Consider the following 16,860-nt stretch of genomic DNA (forward strand, 5'->3'; position numbering starts at 1 on the left):
CTGCTGTAGGCCCTCCTTGGTTGGGGAAAGAAGCACCAGATCATCAGCAAACAGTAGATATTTGACTTCATAATCTAGTAGGGTGAGGCCAGGTGCTGCAGACTGTTCTAGTGCCCTCGCCAATTCGTTGATATACATGTTGAAGAGGGTAGGGCTCAAGCTGCATCCCTGTCTCAACCCATGACCCTGTGGAAAGAAATGTGTGTGTATTTTAACAGCACACTTGTTCGTGTACATGGATTTTAGAATGTTGTATGTTTTTCCCCCAACACCATTTTCTATCAATTTGTATAGCAAACCCTCATGCCAAATGGAGTCAAATGCTTTTTTGAAATCAACAAAGCATGAGAAGACTAGCTTTGTTTTGGTTTATTTGTTTGTCAATTAGAGTGTGCAGGATGAATACGTGGTCTGTCGTTCGGTAATTTGGTAAAAAGCCGATCTGACATTTGCTCAGTACATTGTTTTCACTGAGGAAATATGAGTCTGCTGTTAATGATAATGCAGAGGATTTTCCCAAGGTTGCTGTTGACGCATATCCCACGCTAGTTATTGGGGTCAAATTTGTCTACACTTTTGTGGATTGGAAGATGCCAGAGCTAAGGATGATGTTAAACAGTTTAAGTATAGCCATTTGTAATCTGTATATTTTATCATCATTTCATTGAGGATACCATCAACACCACAGGTCTTTTGGGGTTGGAGGGTTTGTATTTTGTCCTGTAGTTTCATTCAATGTAATTGGAAAATCCAGTGGGTTCTGGTAGTCTTTAATAGTTGATACTAAGATTTGTATTTGATCATGTAAACTCAGCAAAAAAAGAAACGTCCCTTTTTCCAGGACCCTATCTTTCAAAGATAATTCGTAAAAAATCCAAATAACTTCACAGATCTTCATTCTAAAGGGTTTAAACACTGTTCCCATGCTTGTTCAATGAACCATAAACAATTAATGAACATGCACTTGTGGAACGGTCGTTAAGACACTAACAGCTTACAGACGGTAGGCAATTAAGGTCACAGTTATGAAAACGTAGGACACAAAAGGGCAATAAATTGCAATGTCCGTACTGTGAGACACCTAAAACAGCGCTACAGGGAAACAGGGCAGACAGCTGACCGTCCTCGCCGTGGCAGACCACGTGTAACACCTGCACCAGATCGGTACATCCGAACATCACACCTGTGGGACAGGTACAGCATGGCAACAACAACTGCCCGATTTACACCAGGAATGCGCAATCCCTCCATCAGTGCTCAGACTGTCCGCAATAGGCTGAGAGAGGCTGGACTGAGGGCTTGTAGTTCTGTTGTAAGACATGTTCTAAACAGACATCACCGGCAACAACGTCGCCTATGGGCACAAACCCATCGTCGCTGGACCAGACATGACTGGTGAAAAGTGCTCTTCACTGACGAGTCACGGTTTTGTCTCCCCAGGGTGATGGTTGGATTCGTGTTTATCGTCGAAGGAATGAGCGTTACACCGAGGCCTGTACTCTGAAGCGGGATCGATTTGGAGGTGGAGGGTCCATCATGGTCTGGGGGCGGTGTGTCACAGCATCATCGGACTGAGATTGTTGTCATTGCAGGCAATCTCAACGCTGTGCTTTACAGGGAAGACATCCTCCTCCCTTATGTGGTACCCTTCCTGTAGGCTCATCTTGACATGACCCTCCAGCATGACAATGCCACCAGCCATACTGCTCGATCTGTGTGTGATTTCTTGCAAGACAGGAATGTCAGTGTTCTGCCATGGCCAGCGAAGAGCCTGGATCTCAATCCCATTGAGCACGTCTGGGACCTGTTGGATCGGAGGGTGAGGGCTAGGGCCATTCCTCCCAGAAATGTCCGGGATCTTGCAGGTGCCTTGGTGGAAGAGTGGGGTAACATCTCACAGCAAGAACTGGCCAATCTGGTGCAGTCCATGAGGAGGAGATGCACTGCAGTACTTAATGCAGCTTGGTGGCCACACCAGATACTGACTGTTACTTTTGATTTTGACCCCCCCTTTGTTCAGGGACACATTATTCCATTTCTGTTAGTCACATGTCTGTGGAACTTGTTCAGTTCATACAAATATTTACACACGCTAAGTTTGCTGAAAATAAACACAGTTGACAGTGAGAGGATGTTTATTTTTTTGCTGAGTTTATATGTTTTTTGCTGTTTGTTCTTTGTTATAGGGCCAAAAAGATTGGATAGATAAACACTAAACAAACAACGCGAAGAGTTAACAATTTTCCCCAGAAGTGGATAAAGTCTATGGATTCTTCAATTACATTGAGCTGATTTCTGACGTGCTGTTCCTTCTTTTTCCGTAGTCTCTACCTCCCTCCCTTTTGTTCCCCAGACTTCCTGCATCCCTCCCCCCCTCCCTGTATCCCACCCTCCCTCCTTACCTCCCTCCCTTCCTGCATCACACCCTCCATCCTTGCCTGCCTGCCTGCCTCCCACCCTCCCTCCTTGCATCACACCCTCCCTCCTTGCCTGCCTCCCTCCCTGCATCCCACCCTCCCTGCCTGCCTGCCGCCCTTCCGGCATCACACCCTCCCTCCCTTCATCACTCCCTGCCTGCATCACCCCCTGCCTTCCTTCCTTCCCTCTCTGTCCTCAGCATGTCCTGTAATGCCCCTGCAGAGTCACTGTATTCAAAACAAAAATTCAAATAAGATCAGACGCCATCTGGCCAGCTCCCATTCTATAGCGCTCTATGGGGCGTTAATGATCCCCACTGTATTACTGAAAGGTGATCTGTTACTCACATCAGATCTCATGTAAAAAACCCAGGGGGTCCAAAAACACACACAGGAAGGAACACACATAGCTCTAAACCTTTAGTACTAACTCCAAATACAAGAGCAAAAAAACTTTCCCGGAGTAATGAAGTCTATTATGAGTTACGACTACCTTTGGTTTATGACTAGTTCCATTTTTCAAATGTAAAGAATGTCTACCGTAACTGTTACAACAGAACGTGATCCTCCATCTCAGGTCTCCGAGGCTGGGTATTCACCCCTAGGGAAAAGATACACTATATATACAAAAAATGTGGACAACCCTTCAAATGAGTGGATTTTGCTATTTCAACCACACCAGTTGCTGACAGATGTATAAAATCGAGCACACAGCCATGCAATCTCCATAGACAAACATTGGCAGTAGAATGGCCTTACTGAAGTGCTCAGTGACATTCAATGTGGCACCGTAATAGGATGTTACCTTTCCAACAAGTCAGTTTGTCAAATTTCTGCCCTGCTAGAGCTGTCCCGGTTAAGTGCTGTTACTGTGAAATATAAACGTCAAGGAGCAACAACGGCTCAGCCACAAAGTGGTAGGCCACACAAGCTCACAGAACGGGATCGCTGAGTGCTGAAGCGCGTAACGCATAAAAATCGCCTGTCCTCAGATGCAACACTCACTACCGAGATCCAAACTACCTCTGGAAGCAACGTCAGCACAATAACTCTTTGTCGGGAGCTTCATGAAATGGGTTTCCATGGCCGAGCAGCCACACACAAGCTTAAGATCACCATGCGCAATGCCAAGCTTCGGCTGGAGTGGTGTAAAGCCACCATTGGACTCTGGAGCAGTGGAAACTCGTTCTCTGGAGTGATGTATCACACTTTGCCATCTGGCAGTCCAACAGACGAATCTGGGTTTGGCGGATACCAAAAGAACGCTACCTGCCCGAATGCATAGTGCCAACTGTAAAATTTGGTGGAGGAGGAATAATGGTTGTGCTGTTTTTCATGGTTCAGACTAGGCCCCTTAGTTCCATTGAAGGGAAATCTTAACACTACAGCATAGAATGACATTCTAGACAATTCTGTGCTTCCAAATTTGGGGAAGGCCCTTTCCTGTTTCAGCATGACAATGCCCCTGTGCACAAAGCGAGATCCATAAAGAAAAGGTTTGTGTCAGAACTTGACTGGCCTGCACAGAGCACCGACCTCAACCCCATTGAACATCTTTGGGATGAATTGGAACGCCGACTGCGAGCCAGGCCTAATTGCCCAGCATCAGTGCCCGACCTCACTAATGCTCGTGGCTGAATGGAAGCAAGTACCCGCAGCAATGTTCCAACATCTAGTGGAAAACCCTCCCAGGAGAGAGGAGGCTGTTATACCAGCAAAGGGGGGACCAACTCCATATGAATGCCAATGATTTTGAAATGAGATGTTCGACGAGCATACTTTTGGTCATGTAGTGTATCTTAGCTTTGCACTTCAACTTGACTTTCATAAAGCCTAGTGCTGCTATATGTTGAGGTCAAAGGTCAGTGAACACACTTTCCCTAGGGCTGCAGAATGTCACCTGTCAGTTCTTCTTTGGTTTCGCACATTGTGTGTCTGTGTGGGCCCAGGCCTGGGAGGCAACTAACAGTGGAAAATGACAAATGACAACTATGGCTTTAGGGGTCAGGGTTCAACCCTGATGGGATTGAGTCGGTGGGTGGGCACACGCTTGTAGCAATGAACATCACATGTATGATGTTTGCAGGGAGGAATATGTGGTATTGTATGGTGGGGGGTTGCTTATACTTATTTAAGTACAGGTAAAGTAGGTAACTTCTATTCCTGTACCATATGCCCGGAGGTTGAAGCTCCTAAGTCATATTTCAAAGCAAAATAAACAGGGTTCAAATATAGTCAGCTCAAAACATAAGGATTGCATCAAACCATCAACAGATGTACTATCCACAGCCTAGCGAGGACCAGATGTACTATGCATAGCCTAGCCAGGACCAGCTGCACCATCACTAGCCTAGCCAGAACCAGCTATACTATCACCAGCCTAGCCAGAACCAGCTGCACCATCACCAGCCTAGCCAGGACCAGCTATACTATCACCAGCCTAGCCAGGACCAACTATACCAACAACACATGAGGAGGATGTGGTTCTTACCCATGAGGTGTGCATGCATATGATTGGTACTTACCCATGTCGTAGGCCAGGAAGTCAGCAGAGAAGCACTTGGCTCCGTTACTGAGGGACGTGTCGTTGTGGGTGTTTCCTCCAAACACCAGCAGAGTCCCACTGCTCAGCACTGCTGTGTGGAGGTACCGCGCCAGACCACTCTCTCTCAGGATCATCCTGTCAACACACACACACACACATCAGCACTGTACTCAGTCACCATGCTAATGTTTTAATGTGTCAATTATGAGAGTGTGTGCGTGTCCATCCCTGGGTGTGGATTACAGCAGTGTGTGGGCCAGTCTGGGTCACATGGCTTATGTAAGGGAACAGTTGGTCTGAAGGTCACTCTCCATAGGCTAGGTCAAATACCCAGACAGACGCCATCAATAATGTGGCACCGTGGACACACACACACACACACACACTAGGGAAACTGTACAGGTATATGTCTGAGCCCAATCTACCACCTCCCTTCCTCTCCTCTGCTAGGGTCAAGGTGCACAGTCCCCACATTCTGCTTAAGAACAGCTGTAATATCACTAGCCTAGCGAGGACCAGCTGTACTATCCACCGCCTAGCCAGGACCAGCAGCCTAGCCAGGACCAGCTGTACTATCCCGAGCCTAGCCAGGACCAGCTGTACTATCCCGAGCCTACCCAGGACCAGCTTGTACTATCCCTAGCCTTGCCAGGACCAGCTTTACTATCCCTGGCCTACCCAGGATCAGCTGCAATATCCCTAGCCTAGCCAGGACCAGCTGCACCATCCCTGGCCTGGCCAGGACCAGCTATACTATTCCTTGCCTAGCTAGGACCAGCTGCACTATCCCTAGCCTAGCCAGGACCAGCTATACTATCCCTAGCCTAGCCAGGACCAGCTATATTATCCCTAGCCTAGCCAGGACCAGCTGCACTATCCCTAGCCAGGACCAGCTGCACTATCCCTAGCCTAGCCAGGACCAGCTGTACTATCCACAGCCTAGCCAGGACCAATAGCCAAGCTAGGATCAGCAGCCTAGCCAGGACCAGATGTACTATCCCGAGCCTAGCCAGGACCCGCTGTACTATGACTAACCAAGCCAGGAACCACTGTACTACCCCTAGCCTAGCCAGGACCAGCTGTACTACCCTTAGCCTAGCCAGGACCAGCTGTACTACCCATTTTACATTTTTTTTTTACATTTTAGTCATTTAGCAGACGCTCTTATCCAGAGCGACTTACAGTAGTGAATGCATACATTTCATTTTCATTTCATACATTTTTTTTTTTCTTCTTTTTGTACTTGGCCCCCCGTGGGAATCGAACCCACAACCCTGGCGTTGCAAACACCATGCTCTACCAACTGAGCTACGGGGAAGGCATGGACCCCTAGCCAGGACCAGCTGTACTACCCCTAGCCTAGCCAGGACCAGCTGTACTGTCCCTAACCTAGCCAGGACCAATAGCCTAGCCAGGACCAGCTGTACTATCACTAGCCTAGCCAGGACCAGCTGTACTATCCACAGGCTAGCCAGGACCAATAGCCTAGCCAGGACCAGCTATACTATCCCTAGCCTAGCCAGGACCAGCTGCACTATCCCTAGCCAGGACCAGCTGCACTATCCCTAGCCTAGCCAGGACCAGCTGTACTAGCCAGGACCAATAGCCAAGCCAGGATCAGCAGCCTAGCCAGGACCAGCTGTACTATCCAGAGCCTAGCCAGGACCAGCTGTACTATCCCGAGCCTAGCCAGGACCAGCTGTACTATCCCGAGCCTAGCCAGGACCAGCTGTACTATCACTAACCTAGCCAGGACCCGCTGTACTATCACTAACCTAGCCAGGACCAGCTGCACTATTCACAGCCTAGCCAAGACCAATAGCCAAGCCAGGATCAGCAGCCTAGCCAGGACCAGCTGTACTATCCCGAGCATAGCCAGGACCAGCTGTACTATCCCGAGCCTAGCCAGGACCAGCTGTACGATCCCCAGTCTAGCCAGGACCAGCTGTACGATCCCTAGCCTAGCCAGGACCAGCTATACTACCCCAACTGCACTATCCACAGCCTAGCCAGGACCATAAGCCTAGCCAGGACCAGCTGTACTATCCCTAGACTAGCCGGGACCAGATGTACTATCCATAGACTAGCGAGGACCAGCTGCATCATCACTAGCCTAGCCAGGACCAGCTGCACCATCACTAGCCTAGCCAGGACCAGCTGCACCATCACTAGCCTAGCCAGGACCAGCTGCACTACCCCTAGCCTAGCCAGGACCAGCTGTACTATCACTAGCCTAGCCAAGACCAGCTATACTATCACTAGCCTAGCCAGGACCAGCTATACTATCACAGCCAGGACAGCTGCACTATCACTTGCCATGCCAGGACCAGCTGCACTATCACTAGCCTAGCCAGGACCAGCTATACTATCACTAGCCTTGCCAGGACCAGCTATAGTATCACTAGCCTAGCCAGGACCAGCTGCACTATCACTAGCCTAGCCAGGACCAGCTATACTATCACTAGCCTTGCCAGGACCAGCTATACTATCACTAGCCTAGCCAGGACCAGCTATACTATCACTAGCCTTGCCAGGACCAGCTATACTATCACAAGCCTAGCAGTGTGTGTGGGACTATTCCCTCACTTCTACAGCTATGAAACAACTGCTCAGATGAAACAGAAAGTGAGGGAGTGGGGGGGGGGGATAATGAAAGGGTGTACCCTCTGTCACCCATCTGTCTGTCAAGGTTCAGTGGAGGCCACTCCCCTTCTCTCATGTCACCCTTGTCATACAATCTCTGTTTCACTGTAAATCTCTCTCTAATCCTTCCTTAACTTTCCAGCACGTGCTGTATGTTCATGTAGTAGTAGTAGTAATAATAATAATAATAATAATAATGTTGTGCTTATATTTATTATATTTCTCACATGTACAAGTGTGTATTAATGAGACACCCTTGGAGAGTGGGGTCACGGCCAGTTTAGCGCTGTGTGTCTAAATATGTGTACCTCCCAACAATATAGCGCCGTATGTGTACCTCCCAACAATATAGCGCCGTATGTGTACCTCCCAACAATATAGCGCCGTATGTGTACCTCCCAACAATATAGCGCCGTATGTGTACCTCCCAACAATATAACGCCGTATGTGTACCTCCCAACAACATAACGCCGTATGTGTACCTCCCAACAATATAACGCCGTATGTGTACCTCCCAACAATATAACGCCGTATGTGTACCTCACAACAATATAACGCCGTATGTGTACCTCCCAATAATATAATACTGAGTACTGCATTAGTGTGCTTTTTCAATTCGGGCCTTTCAACTACCCAGCAGTGAGCGTCGAGGCACCGTGTCTGAACATAGGCAAGACAAACATCTTCCTGTTAAACATGGCGGCTGACATCTACCTAATATAAGGGATGTGAAAAGTGTCCAAAGCAATTTGCTTTTCCACAAAACATCTGTACACTGAACATCACTAAACAAACCGCAGGGCAATGTTTTCACTTCCAATGGAAACGACAGCCGAAAACATGTTGCCGTGGACGATGGCCATCCACTCGAGAGAATGTCTTGACAGACAGGATCAACCAAAACACACACAGGAATGTCCTGAGTGTGTCTCACACACAGCCCACCCAGTCTACCCACCTGTTATTAGACCGTGCCAGGTCCAATAGAACATCTGTAGCTCCAAACCACTCTTGACCTGTTTGGGCCAGGGGGGAGACTAGTGTGCTCACTGCCTGTCACTACGCTTTTCTTCACTTTCTGTAGGCCCCTCAAGAGTAATTCTCTACATAGATCACTGGGGGTTTCACCATTGAACAGTGTTGTTTTAAACTCATCCTGACAACAAGTAGACTTATAGCAAGTCTAAACTCCAACACAGAGGGAGCAAAGAAATACAGGAAAAGCATTGCCTCGTAACTGGGGAGTTTAGCAAATAAATGCATTATGCTACTGGGGCACTGGGGAAAATATGCTTACTTTACACACCTTTTTCTCAGGGCTGGCAAATTGATACAGCTTGTGAACTCTCAAGTGAATCTGCATCCGCTGATACAAGCACAAACAGTGAGACAGGCAGACAGAGAGACAGGCAAACAGACAGAGAGACAGGCAGAGAGACAGGCAGAGAGACAGGCAGAGAGACAGGCAGAGAGACAGGCAGAGAGACCGGCAGAGAGACAGGCAGAGAGACCGGCAGAGAGACCGGCAGAGAGACAGACAGAGAGACCGGCAGAGACACAGACAGAGAGACCGGCAGAGACACAGACAGAGAGACCGGCAGAGACACAGACAGAGAGACCGGCAGAGACACAGACAGAGAGACACAGACAGAGAGACACAGACAGAGAGACCGGCAGAGACACAGACAGAGAGACTGGCAGAGACACAGACAGAGAGACCGGCAGAGACACAGACAGAGAGACCGGCAGAGACACAGACAGAGAGACCGGCAGAGACACAGACAGAGAGACCGGCAGAGACACAGACAGAGAGACCGGCAGAGACACAGACAGAGAGACCGGCAGAGACACAGACAGAGAGATCGGCAGAGACAGACAGAGAGACCGGCAGAGACACAGACAGAGAGACCGGCAGAGACACAGACAGAGAGACCGGCAGAGACACAGACAGAGAGACACAGACAGAGAGACACAGACAGAGAGACCGGCAGAGACACAGACAGAGAGACCGGCAGAGACACAGACAGAGAGATCGGCAGAGACACAGACAGAGAGACCGGCAGAGACACAGACAGAGAGACCGGCAGAGACACAGACAGAGAGACCGGCAGAGACACAGACAGAGAGACCGGCAGAGACACAGACAGAGAGATCGGCAGAGACAGACAGAGAGACCGGCAGAGACACAGACAGAGAGACACAGACAGAGAGACACAGACAGAGAGACCGGCAGAGACACAGACAGAGAGACACAGACAGAGAGACACAGACAGAGAGACCGGCAGAGACAGACAGAGAGACCGGCAGAGACAGACAGAGAGACCGGCAGAGACAGACAGAGAGACCGGCAGAGACAGAGTCACAGAGAACCAGGCAGACAGACACTAATATGCCAAGCTAATATTACTCACCAGGTCTGTGTCTGGACCTCATAGCGATACAGCTCGTCCACCAGGCCATACTTGTTGGCAGGCAGGGCCTTGTAGCCCCCGTGGACGTACACGCACCTGCTGGAGCTGTCATAAACACTGCTGTGGCCATAGCCACCCTGGACGATGGCCCCGTTGGTCTCAGGGACCTGCCAGGAGTTTGTCCCTGTGTGACCGAGGCAGAAGAGAAGTGCATCTTAGTGTGAGTAGGCCAACATGAATGGATCAGCTTTGAGACATACAGTAAGGAGAATAAGTGTTCATGCTTGTGAGTGTGTCAAACGAGTGTGTGTATAAAAGGCTGCCTCTGGGAGACAGACCGAGCCAGCGAGAGAGAGCACTGGGATGGCCCACCATGTACTTAAAGTCCCCTTGTGAGAGATGAAGGGAGGGATGGAGAGAGGGGGAGGCCACGGAACATGTGGATACACAGATGTATCCACAACTGGCAGACTCAAGTCCGTCCGAATGAAGAGACTCAAGTCCGTCCGAATGAAGAGACTCAAGTCCGTCCGAATGAAGAGACTCAAGTCCATCCGAATGTGATGAAATATCACAATATCCAGAGTGCTCTAAATAAAACTAATTACAGGATAAATATTGTTTGATCACACACACAGAGACAGAGACAGACGGAGCGATATGAGGGAGGGGGATGAGGGGAGATGAATGAGTAGAACTCATTAATCATGTATTCTCCCAGACGGTCCGGCCTAGGTGCCACCTACTCTTAATGATGAGAGAGAGAGGTGAGAAGAGAAAAGACAGAGAGGGCGAGACAGCGAGAGAGCGTGCGTGCATGAGGACCACGTTGGAAACACATTTTTTTATTAATACTTGTAAGTGCTATCCTCTGGGTCCACATTACACATTTTATTGTATATGTCTTTTACCCAAATCAATTACATTCAGTCTAGTACCCACTTATTTTACCCTGAGCACTAAGTGTACCCTAGAGTACCCAAGACTGTAATGTTCCAACTCTCTCCACAGGCTTTAATGTGGCTGAACTGGGCTGCAGTGAGCTGTCCTGCTGTAGAGTCTCCTATAGGCTAAAATGCCTTGTAATGCAGGCATTCACCTGATCGTAACGCCTCAAAACACTGTACTGCAGCGCCATCTGCTGGTATGAAAAACCTAGGGGTTCCACAGTGGTCACAAGCTCTGGTCAAAGAACCTTGGCCAACAGCATTCAAGAGGACAACATTAAAGGCTCTGTGAATAGACGGTAGGTGTGTTTACCATCAAAACAATAAGATTATAACAGAGTATTATGCAGGTGTGGGCACACCCAGAGGGCTTTTAATGGAAATAGGAGTGCTGTGGCTAAACATGATAGATCACGGGCCTTCCATTAAGAGATGAGTGACAGCGACACCCAATGATGACCCCAGCAACAATGTTTTCGCCGCTAAGCACCATGAAATGAATATAACGTTGCTGCGGTCATCTATGGTTGTTGCTGTCACTTTGCCTATTTTGGAAGACTCGAAATCTGCCACTGGGTTGTTGGAATGTAAAATCTGAATTCATTCATGTGGATTACTCATCATGGCTGACCCATCCATCTAGCCTGTTGGACCTACTGATGTTGTACTCCTGCACTTTGCTGATGTAGCTGTACACGGGGGAGTAGCCGAAGAGAACCACCATCACCACATCCCCATTGGTCAGTTCAGCCAGGTGGGCGGAGTGACCCTCCACGGCGTAGGGCTGTCCCTGGACCAGGCTGCTGGGGTTCTTCAGGGACCAAGTACGACTAGGGATGTTGAAGACCCACAGCTCGTCTGTCACGTTGCCTGAACCAGCCTCCAGCTTCCCCCCATACATGTAGATGTCGTCCTGAGGAGGGGGGGAAATATCAGAGGCATGAGATGACAGAGGGTTAGGGATTGTGGTTGTATAAAAACACACAACATTAAAGGGGTTTCTATCCGCGACTGCCCTCGACAGAATGTCTGCTCTCTGTGTGTTCAGTATGAAAAGAAGGTGACAAACTGCATTCCCCAGTGTGCATGCCATGCTTGCGCGTGCGTGTGCGTGCGTGCGTGCGTGCGTGTGTGTGTTGGCGTTATTGAGCTGTACGGCCATGAGCTTCTCCAGAGAGTGTATCATCTCTGGACCCCAATCACGACGGAGCAGAGACAGAGACAGAGACAGACAGAGACAGAGAGACAGACAGGGTATAGCTGTGAACACCAACAATCATTAAGAAAGACTGCTGTTATAGCCCTCTCAAACCGAGGTCAACTACTGGCTCCTCCCCATACACTGAATCACATGATACTACAGATAACAATCAACTACTTTAACCTGACAGTAACTTTAATATGCTACTAAAACGTTTTCAGGCATCTTGGTACTTCAGCTGTAGGGCTCTAATGCAGCTATAGAATACAGTCATAATTGCTACGGCATCCTGTTTTTAGAGTGCAGACTACTACTGTACTGCAACGCTCCATTTCATGAACATAGAGCAACATACCGTAAAGTACCTAGAGAAGCTCTGCCCACACAGGAACAACTGGAACATCCTAGCACAGGTAACAGTGTTGCTACGCCACAGGGGGCCAATTATACCGCATCCCTGGCCACGAACACATCCACAAGGGACCCAACAGCCTTAACAGCCTCAATGTATTTTCTGTCAAGGAAATCTGGTTCCCTCCTACATTACCTCAGCACGCACTGCCAACCCCAACGGAATCTCTCACACTTATCTCGGAAACCCAGAACTAAAATATTGCGTAATTGCGTCAGTTGCTCAATACAGTTCTGGGGGGAGATGTTAGTTTCAGGCTAGTCTATGGGCCAAATGTCCCCTCCCCTTCCGAAAATCAGGAAGACGAGAGCACCTGTGAAATCAGGATTTGTCCAAATGATTAGTGACAACAAAAAAACGGCGTACCGGAACAAGGTTCCTCGTTAGTCATCGCATCCCCAGTCTGTTGACACACGCTATGATACCATTTTTTAACCTGCCTCTGTCCATGACAGATTACTCTCACACATACACTGTCTGAGTCCTGTAGTAGCAGTGGGGCGGGAGAGGAGTGCCCAACACACAGCCCAACACACAGCCCAACACAGGAGGGTTTAACCACCACACCATATCCGGCTACAGGAGGGTTTAACCACCACACCCCATCCGGCTGCAGGAGGGTTTAACCACCACACCCCATCCGGCTGCAGGAGGGTTTAACCACCACACCCCATCCGGCTGCAGGAGGGTTTAACCACCACACCCCATCCGGCTGCAGGAGGGTTTAACCACCACACCACCAGCTAAGCAGCAACCCCCACGCTTCAGTTTCCACCACGTGTCCCTCAGATGCTCCACTTCCGACTAAGAGGGAGCTTTTATTGAAGGTGGATTTTTCAGATTTGTGAATACCAAGCAGGGGATATTATATAAACGCTATGATCTGAATGCATGCGTAAAGACGAGCTATTGCTTCTGTCGGTATATTAAAATCAGAAATGGGCGGCCAATGGGCTGTATTCCTAGCAGCAGCACACACGGTAATCTCTCAATCCTTAGAGGAGAGAGAGAATAATAACATATTCCAGGGTTGGGTTACAGACTTCAGGGGAATAATGTGTGTGAAGGAGAGAGTAGGGGAGTGTGTGTGTGGTATATGTGTGTGGTGGTGTGATGTGCGGTGTGTGTGTGTGTGGTGTGGGGCGTGTGTGTGTGGTCCCATCCCTGACCCTGGAAGTCTATTCTCTCATGTTCCCGTCTCCAGGTTCCAGGTTTGTTGGCTTGATGTGTGTGCTGCACTAGCTCAGCATAAGCCTTACATTAAAAACCTCAAAGTAGGTGTTCATTTATATGCTAATTGTGGATTCCTCCTTTACGTATGTGGGGCTGGTGGCTGAGGAACGGCGGCCAAACGAGGCGCTTCCCACTTACAGAGAAACTGAACAGAGTGAAGGAGCTGGGTTTTATAACAGAGGGGGGAGTTACACAGGTACAACTATAATATATCTGTACTGACCAGGGTTTCCGTCAGGAAAATGTGGCACCGGACATTTGACCCGGCAGCATTTTAATTTACCGCACATTTGAGAAATTTACTGTACCCATATGCATTGGGTGTGTAACCTGGTTAGGGCGTTCACCCACGGTGCTCAGAATGACAGGAATCCCAATTAGATGGTAATTCATATTAACAGAAGATGCAAGTGGAGGAGGAAATGATGCCCACTGTGAAGATGTTAGAATAACTGGCCACATGAACTTTTCCTCAGCCAACAAGACGAGAAACTAACAGCAAAATCACTAGCCTTTGTCAATCTACTATCCCCCAAAGTAGAAAAGTTGACCTATTTTATTGGTCAGCTTGCCGAGAAAGAAACTTTAAAAAGCAATGAGTCTGATGCAACAGATCAGAATGTTTAGCTTAAAACTATTATTTTTTCACATAAGTACAGCAATGTGCACAAGGTAGTACGGCTACACACAAATGTTTGTTCCATAATGCAATTAGCAGGAAAACACTGTTGTCAAAAAAAAAAAATTAAAAGTGGGGAGATCTAATATGCAATGAAATAAAGTTTATATAAAATAATTACCACCACAGATATGATTTTGCTAGGCTACCTTGTAGCAAAACAAATACATGCCTCATAATATGTAGTAAAACGTTCAGGTTTCCAACAATGAAGTATATGTTATCTAAATGCATACTGCCTCCTGCTCATTGCAAAGGGGTGTGTGATGCGCTGATGAAGCCTGCCTTCCGTTCACTTTGCATTTGCTGTTTGAGAAGCTGTAGCAACAGCTCTCGCGCTTTCTGACAGATGTTCAGGCTCTGTACGCGTGTGATAAATTAGCTACATAACCAATATACTGTGCACAAGCGCTAATTTCACCTGTAGACCGATAGGCATGACCAGTCAAATATATTGACATCGACTGATTTTTACATCAATGAATTCTGCCTGTGAAATGTCCAGTGCCACACTTCCCTAACAGAAGAGGCTAAAAGCTTTTTTTTAGCTTTCTATTTTTATATTGGCCAAAAGCCGGCTATTACCGGCTAACGGAAACCCTTACTTTTATGGGGGTATTTTCTTTAAACTGCATTGTTGGTTAAGGGCTTGTAAGTAACCATTTCACTGTATACAAATACCTGTTGTATTCGGCGCATGTGACTAATAGAATTTGATACAGTAGGGACGTTTCCTCCATTTCCTGAAAAGTTTCAGTTTCTGATGAACTGACATCTGGAGACACCAGTGGTACACCACTGTGAACAGTAAAGAAACACTTGATGGGCTAAGTGTGTTCACGTTAATCAAAGCAAGCATAGAACATGTGAAAGATAGGGTATAGGGAAAAGGTGGGCACACAGCCATGGCTGTCCACACACACACATAATACATGTATGCACCGACACACACACACACACAGCAGGAAGAGTGAATGCAGCTGTCTGGAAGTTCAACATGTTCACTGTATAGTAGCTAAGGTAATACTCACAACACGGACAAAATTAAAGATTCCCATTTAAATGTAGGTCCCTTTGAGAGAGGATGTAATTTGTAAAAGGGATTTCTGAATGTAATCATAGGATAAACTACAGACAGGCATCTCAATCAGAAAAGACCTTGGTGTATCATTTCATCTACTATTTAATTTCTGATCAACAACGCTGCATTAGAGAATAAAACCTTATCATAAAACCTTTAGACAATAAGTCCTTTCACGTTCCCCTTCAAAAAGAGAACGGTTCTGTAGTGAACTGATAAAATGAAAACGTCACAGCTTGAGTCAGTGGGAGGTCAGAGATGAGGGGTTAGCAGTCAGGTCAGAGATGAGAGGTTAGCAGTCAGGTCAGAGATGAGGGGTTAGCAGTCAGGTCAGAGATGAGGGGTTAGCGGTCAGGTCAGAGATGAGGGGTTAGCGGTCAGGTCAGAGATGAGGGGTTAGCGGTCAGGTCAGAGATGAGGGGTTAGCGGTCAGGTCAGAGATGAGGGGTTAGCGGTCAGGTCAGGGTCAAGATGCTTGCTCATCACCCAAATCCATCTGAAGTCATGACTGTGTTACTCTACAATACAAATATAAACCCCTGGCATGTCCCAAACACAGACTGCAGCTTCGCCTAGTTCTAAAGGTATGTTAGTACGTAGAACCTTTAATGTTTGCAGTATTCCTTACCAGACAAAACAATTAGTGAGGTCTTCCATGGGGTACCATTTTAAAGTATTGTAAACTGCAAGTAATGAAGTGAGAGTCGTTTCAAAATAAACTTCTCAGCCTTTCAAGCTATAAACTCTGAGCCATAAAATACTACTTCCATTTAACTCACGTAAACAAAGCCGGATCCCCTTAGGTCACTAACCATAGTAAGACATCTAATAGAAAATCCATTTGTCCCTCTTCATGAAAGCGACCCAAACATTTAAGAGCTTAGCAGTAAAGAAAGAGTTTTAAGTCACACACACAAACACACACACACACGCACACGCACACGCGCCAGAGGCAGACTTTCTATTTAACAGGGTTATTCAGACAGACTTCTATAGTTTCAAGGGAAGAAGAGAAAGCGCAAACAGATCAGATGTAGTCGTCATGCTCGTTTCCCCTGGTGAGCTGAAGAGTCAGTTAGCCAGAGCAAAGCCTGTAGCCCTGCTGCTCTCTGACCAACCCTGTGGGCCCCACATCCATCTTACTGCCATGTTATCTCTACTCAGACCCAGAGAGGCAATCCTCTTAACTCCCTCACCCAACAGACAGAGAGAGAGGAAAGAGAAAATATATGTGAAGTAGAGAGAAACCCCCAGAGAAACAGAAAGAGACAGATAAGACAGAGCCCTGTCT

The 16,860-nt window shown here is 47.7% G+C and overlaps 1 protein-coding gene across 3 annotated transcripts in view; it reads right to left on the reverse strand.

Moving 5' to 3' along the window:
- LOC106577124 (attractin-like protein 1) overlaps positions 1 to 16,860 on the reverse strand; it is a 350,240-nt gene that overhangs the window by 271,600 nt on the left and 61,780 nt on the right. For all 3 annotated transcript variants that reach the window (XM_014154877.3, XM_014154875.3, XM_014154874.3), the window contains exons 8-10: positions 11,621 to 11,876; positions 10,017 to 10,200; positions 4,943 to 5,097 (exon numbers count right to left, since the gene is read on the reverse strand). In XM_014154877.3, the coding sequence (XP_014010352.1) occupies positions 4,943 to 5,097; positions 10,017 to 10,200; positions 11,621 to 11,876 (595 nt within the window). The remainder of the gene's footprint in view (positions 1 to 4,942; positions 5,098 to 10,016; positions 10,201 to 11,620; positions 11,877 to 16,860) is intronic.

This window comes from Salmo salar, chromosome 18 (genome assembly GCF_965601325.2).
Source record: "Salmo salar chromosome 18, fSalSal1, whole genome shotgun sequence".
Classification (NCBI taxonomy): Eukaryota; Metazoa; Chordata; class Actinopteri; order Salmoniformes; family Salmonidae; genus Salmo; species Salmo salar.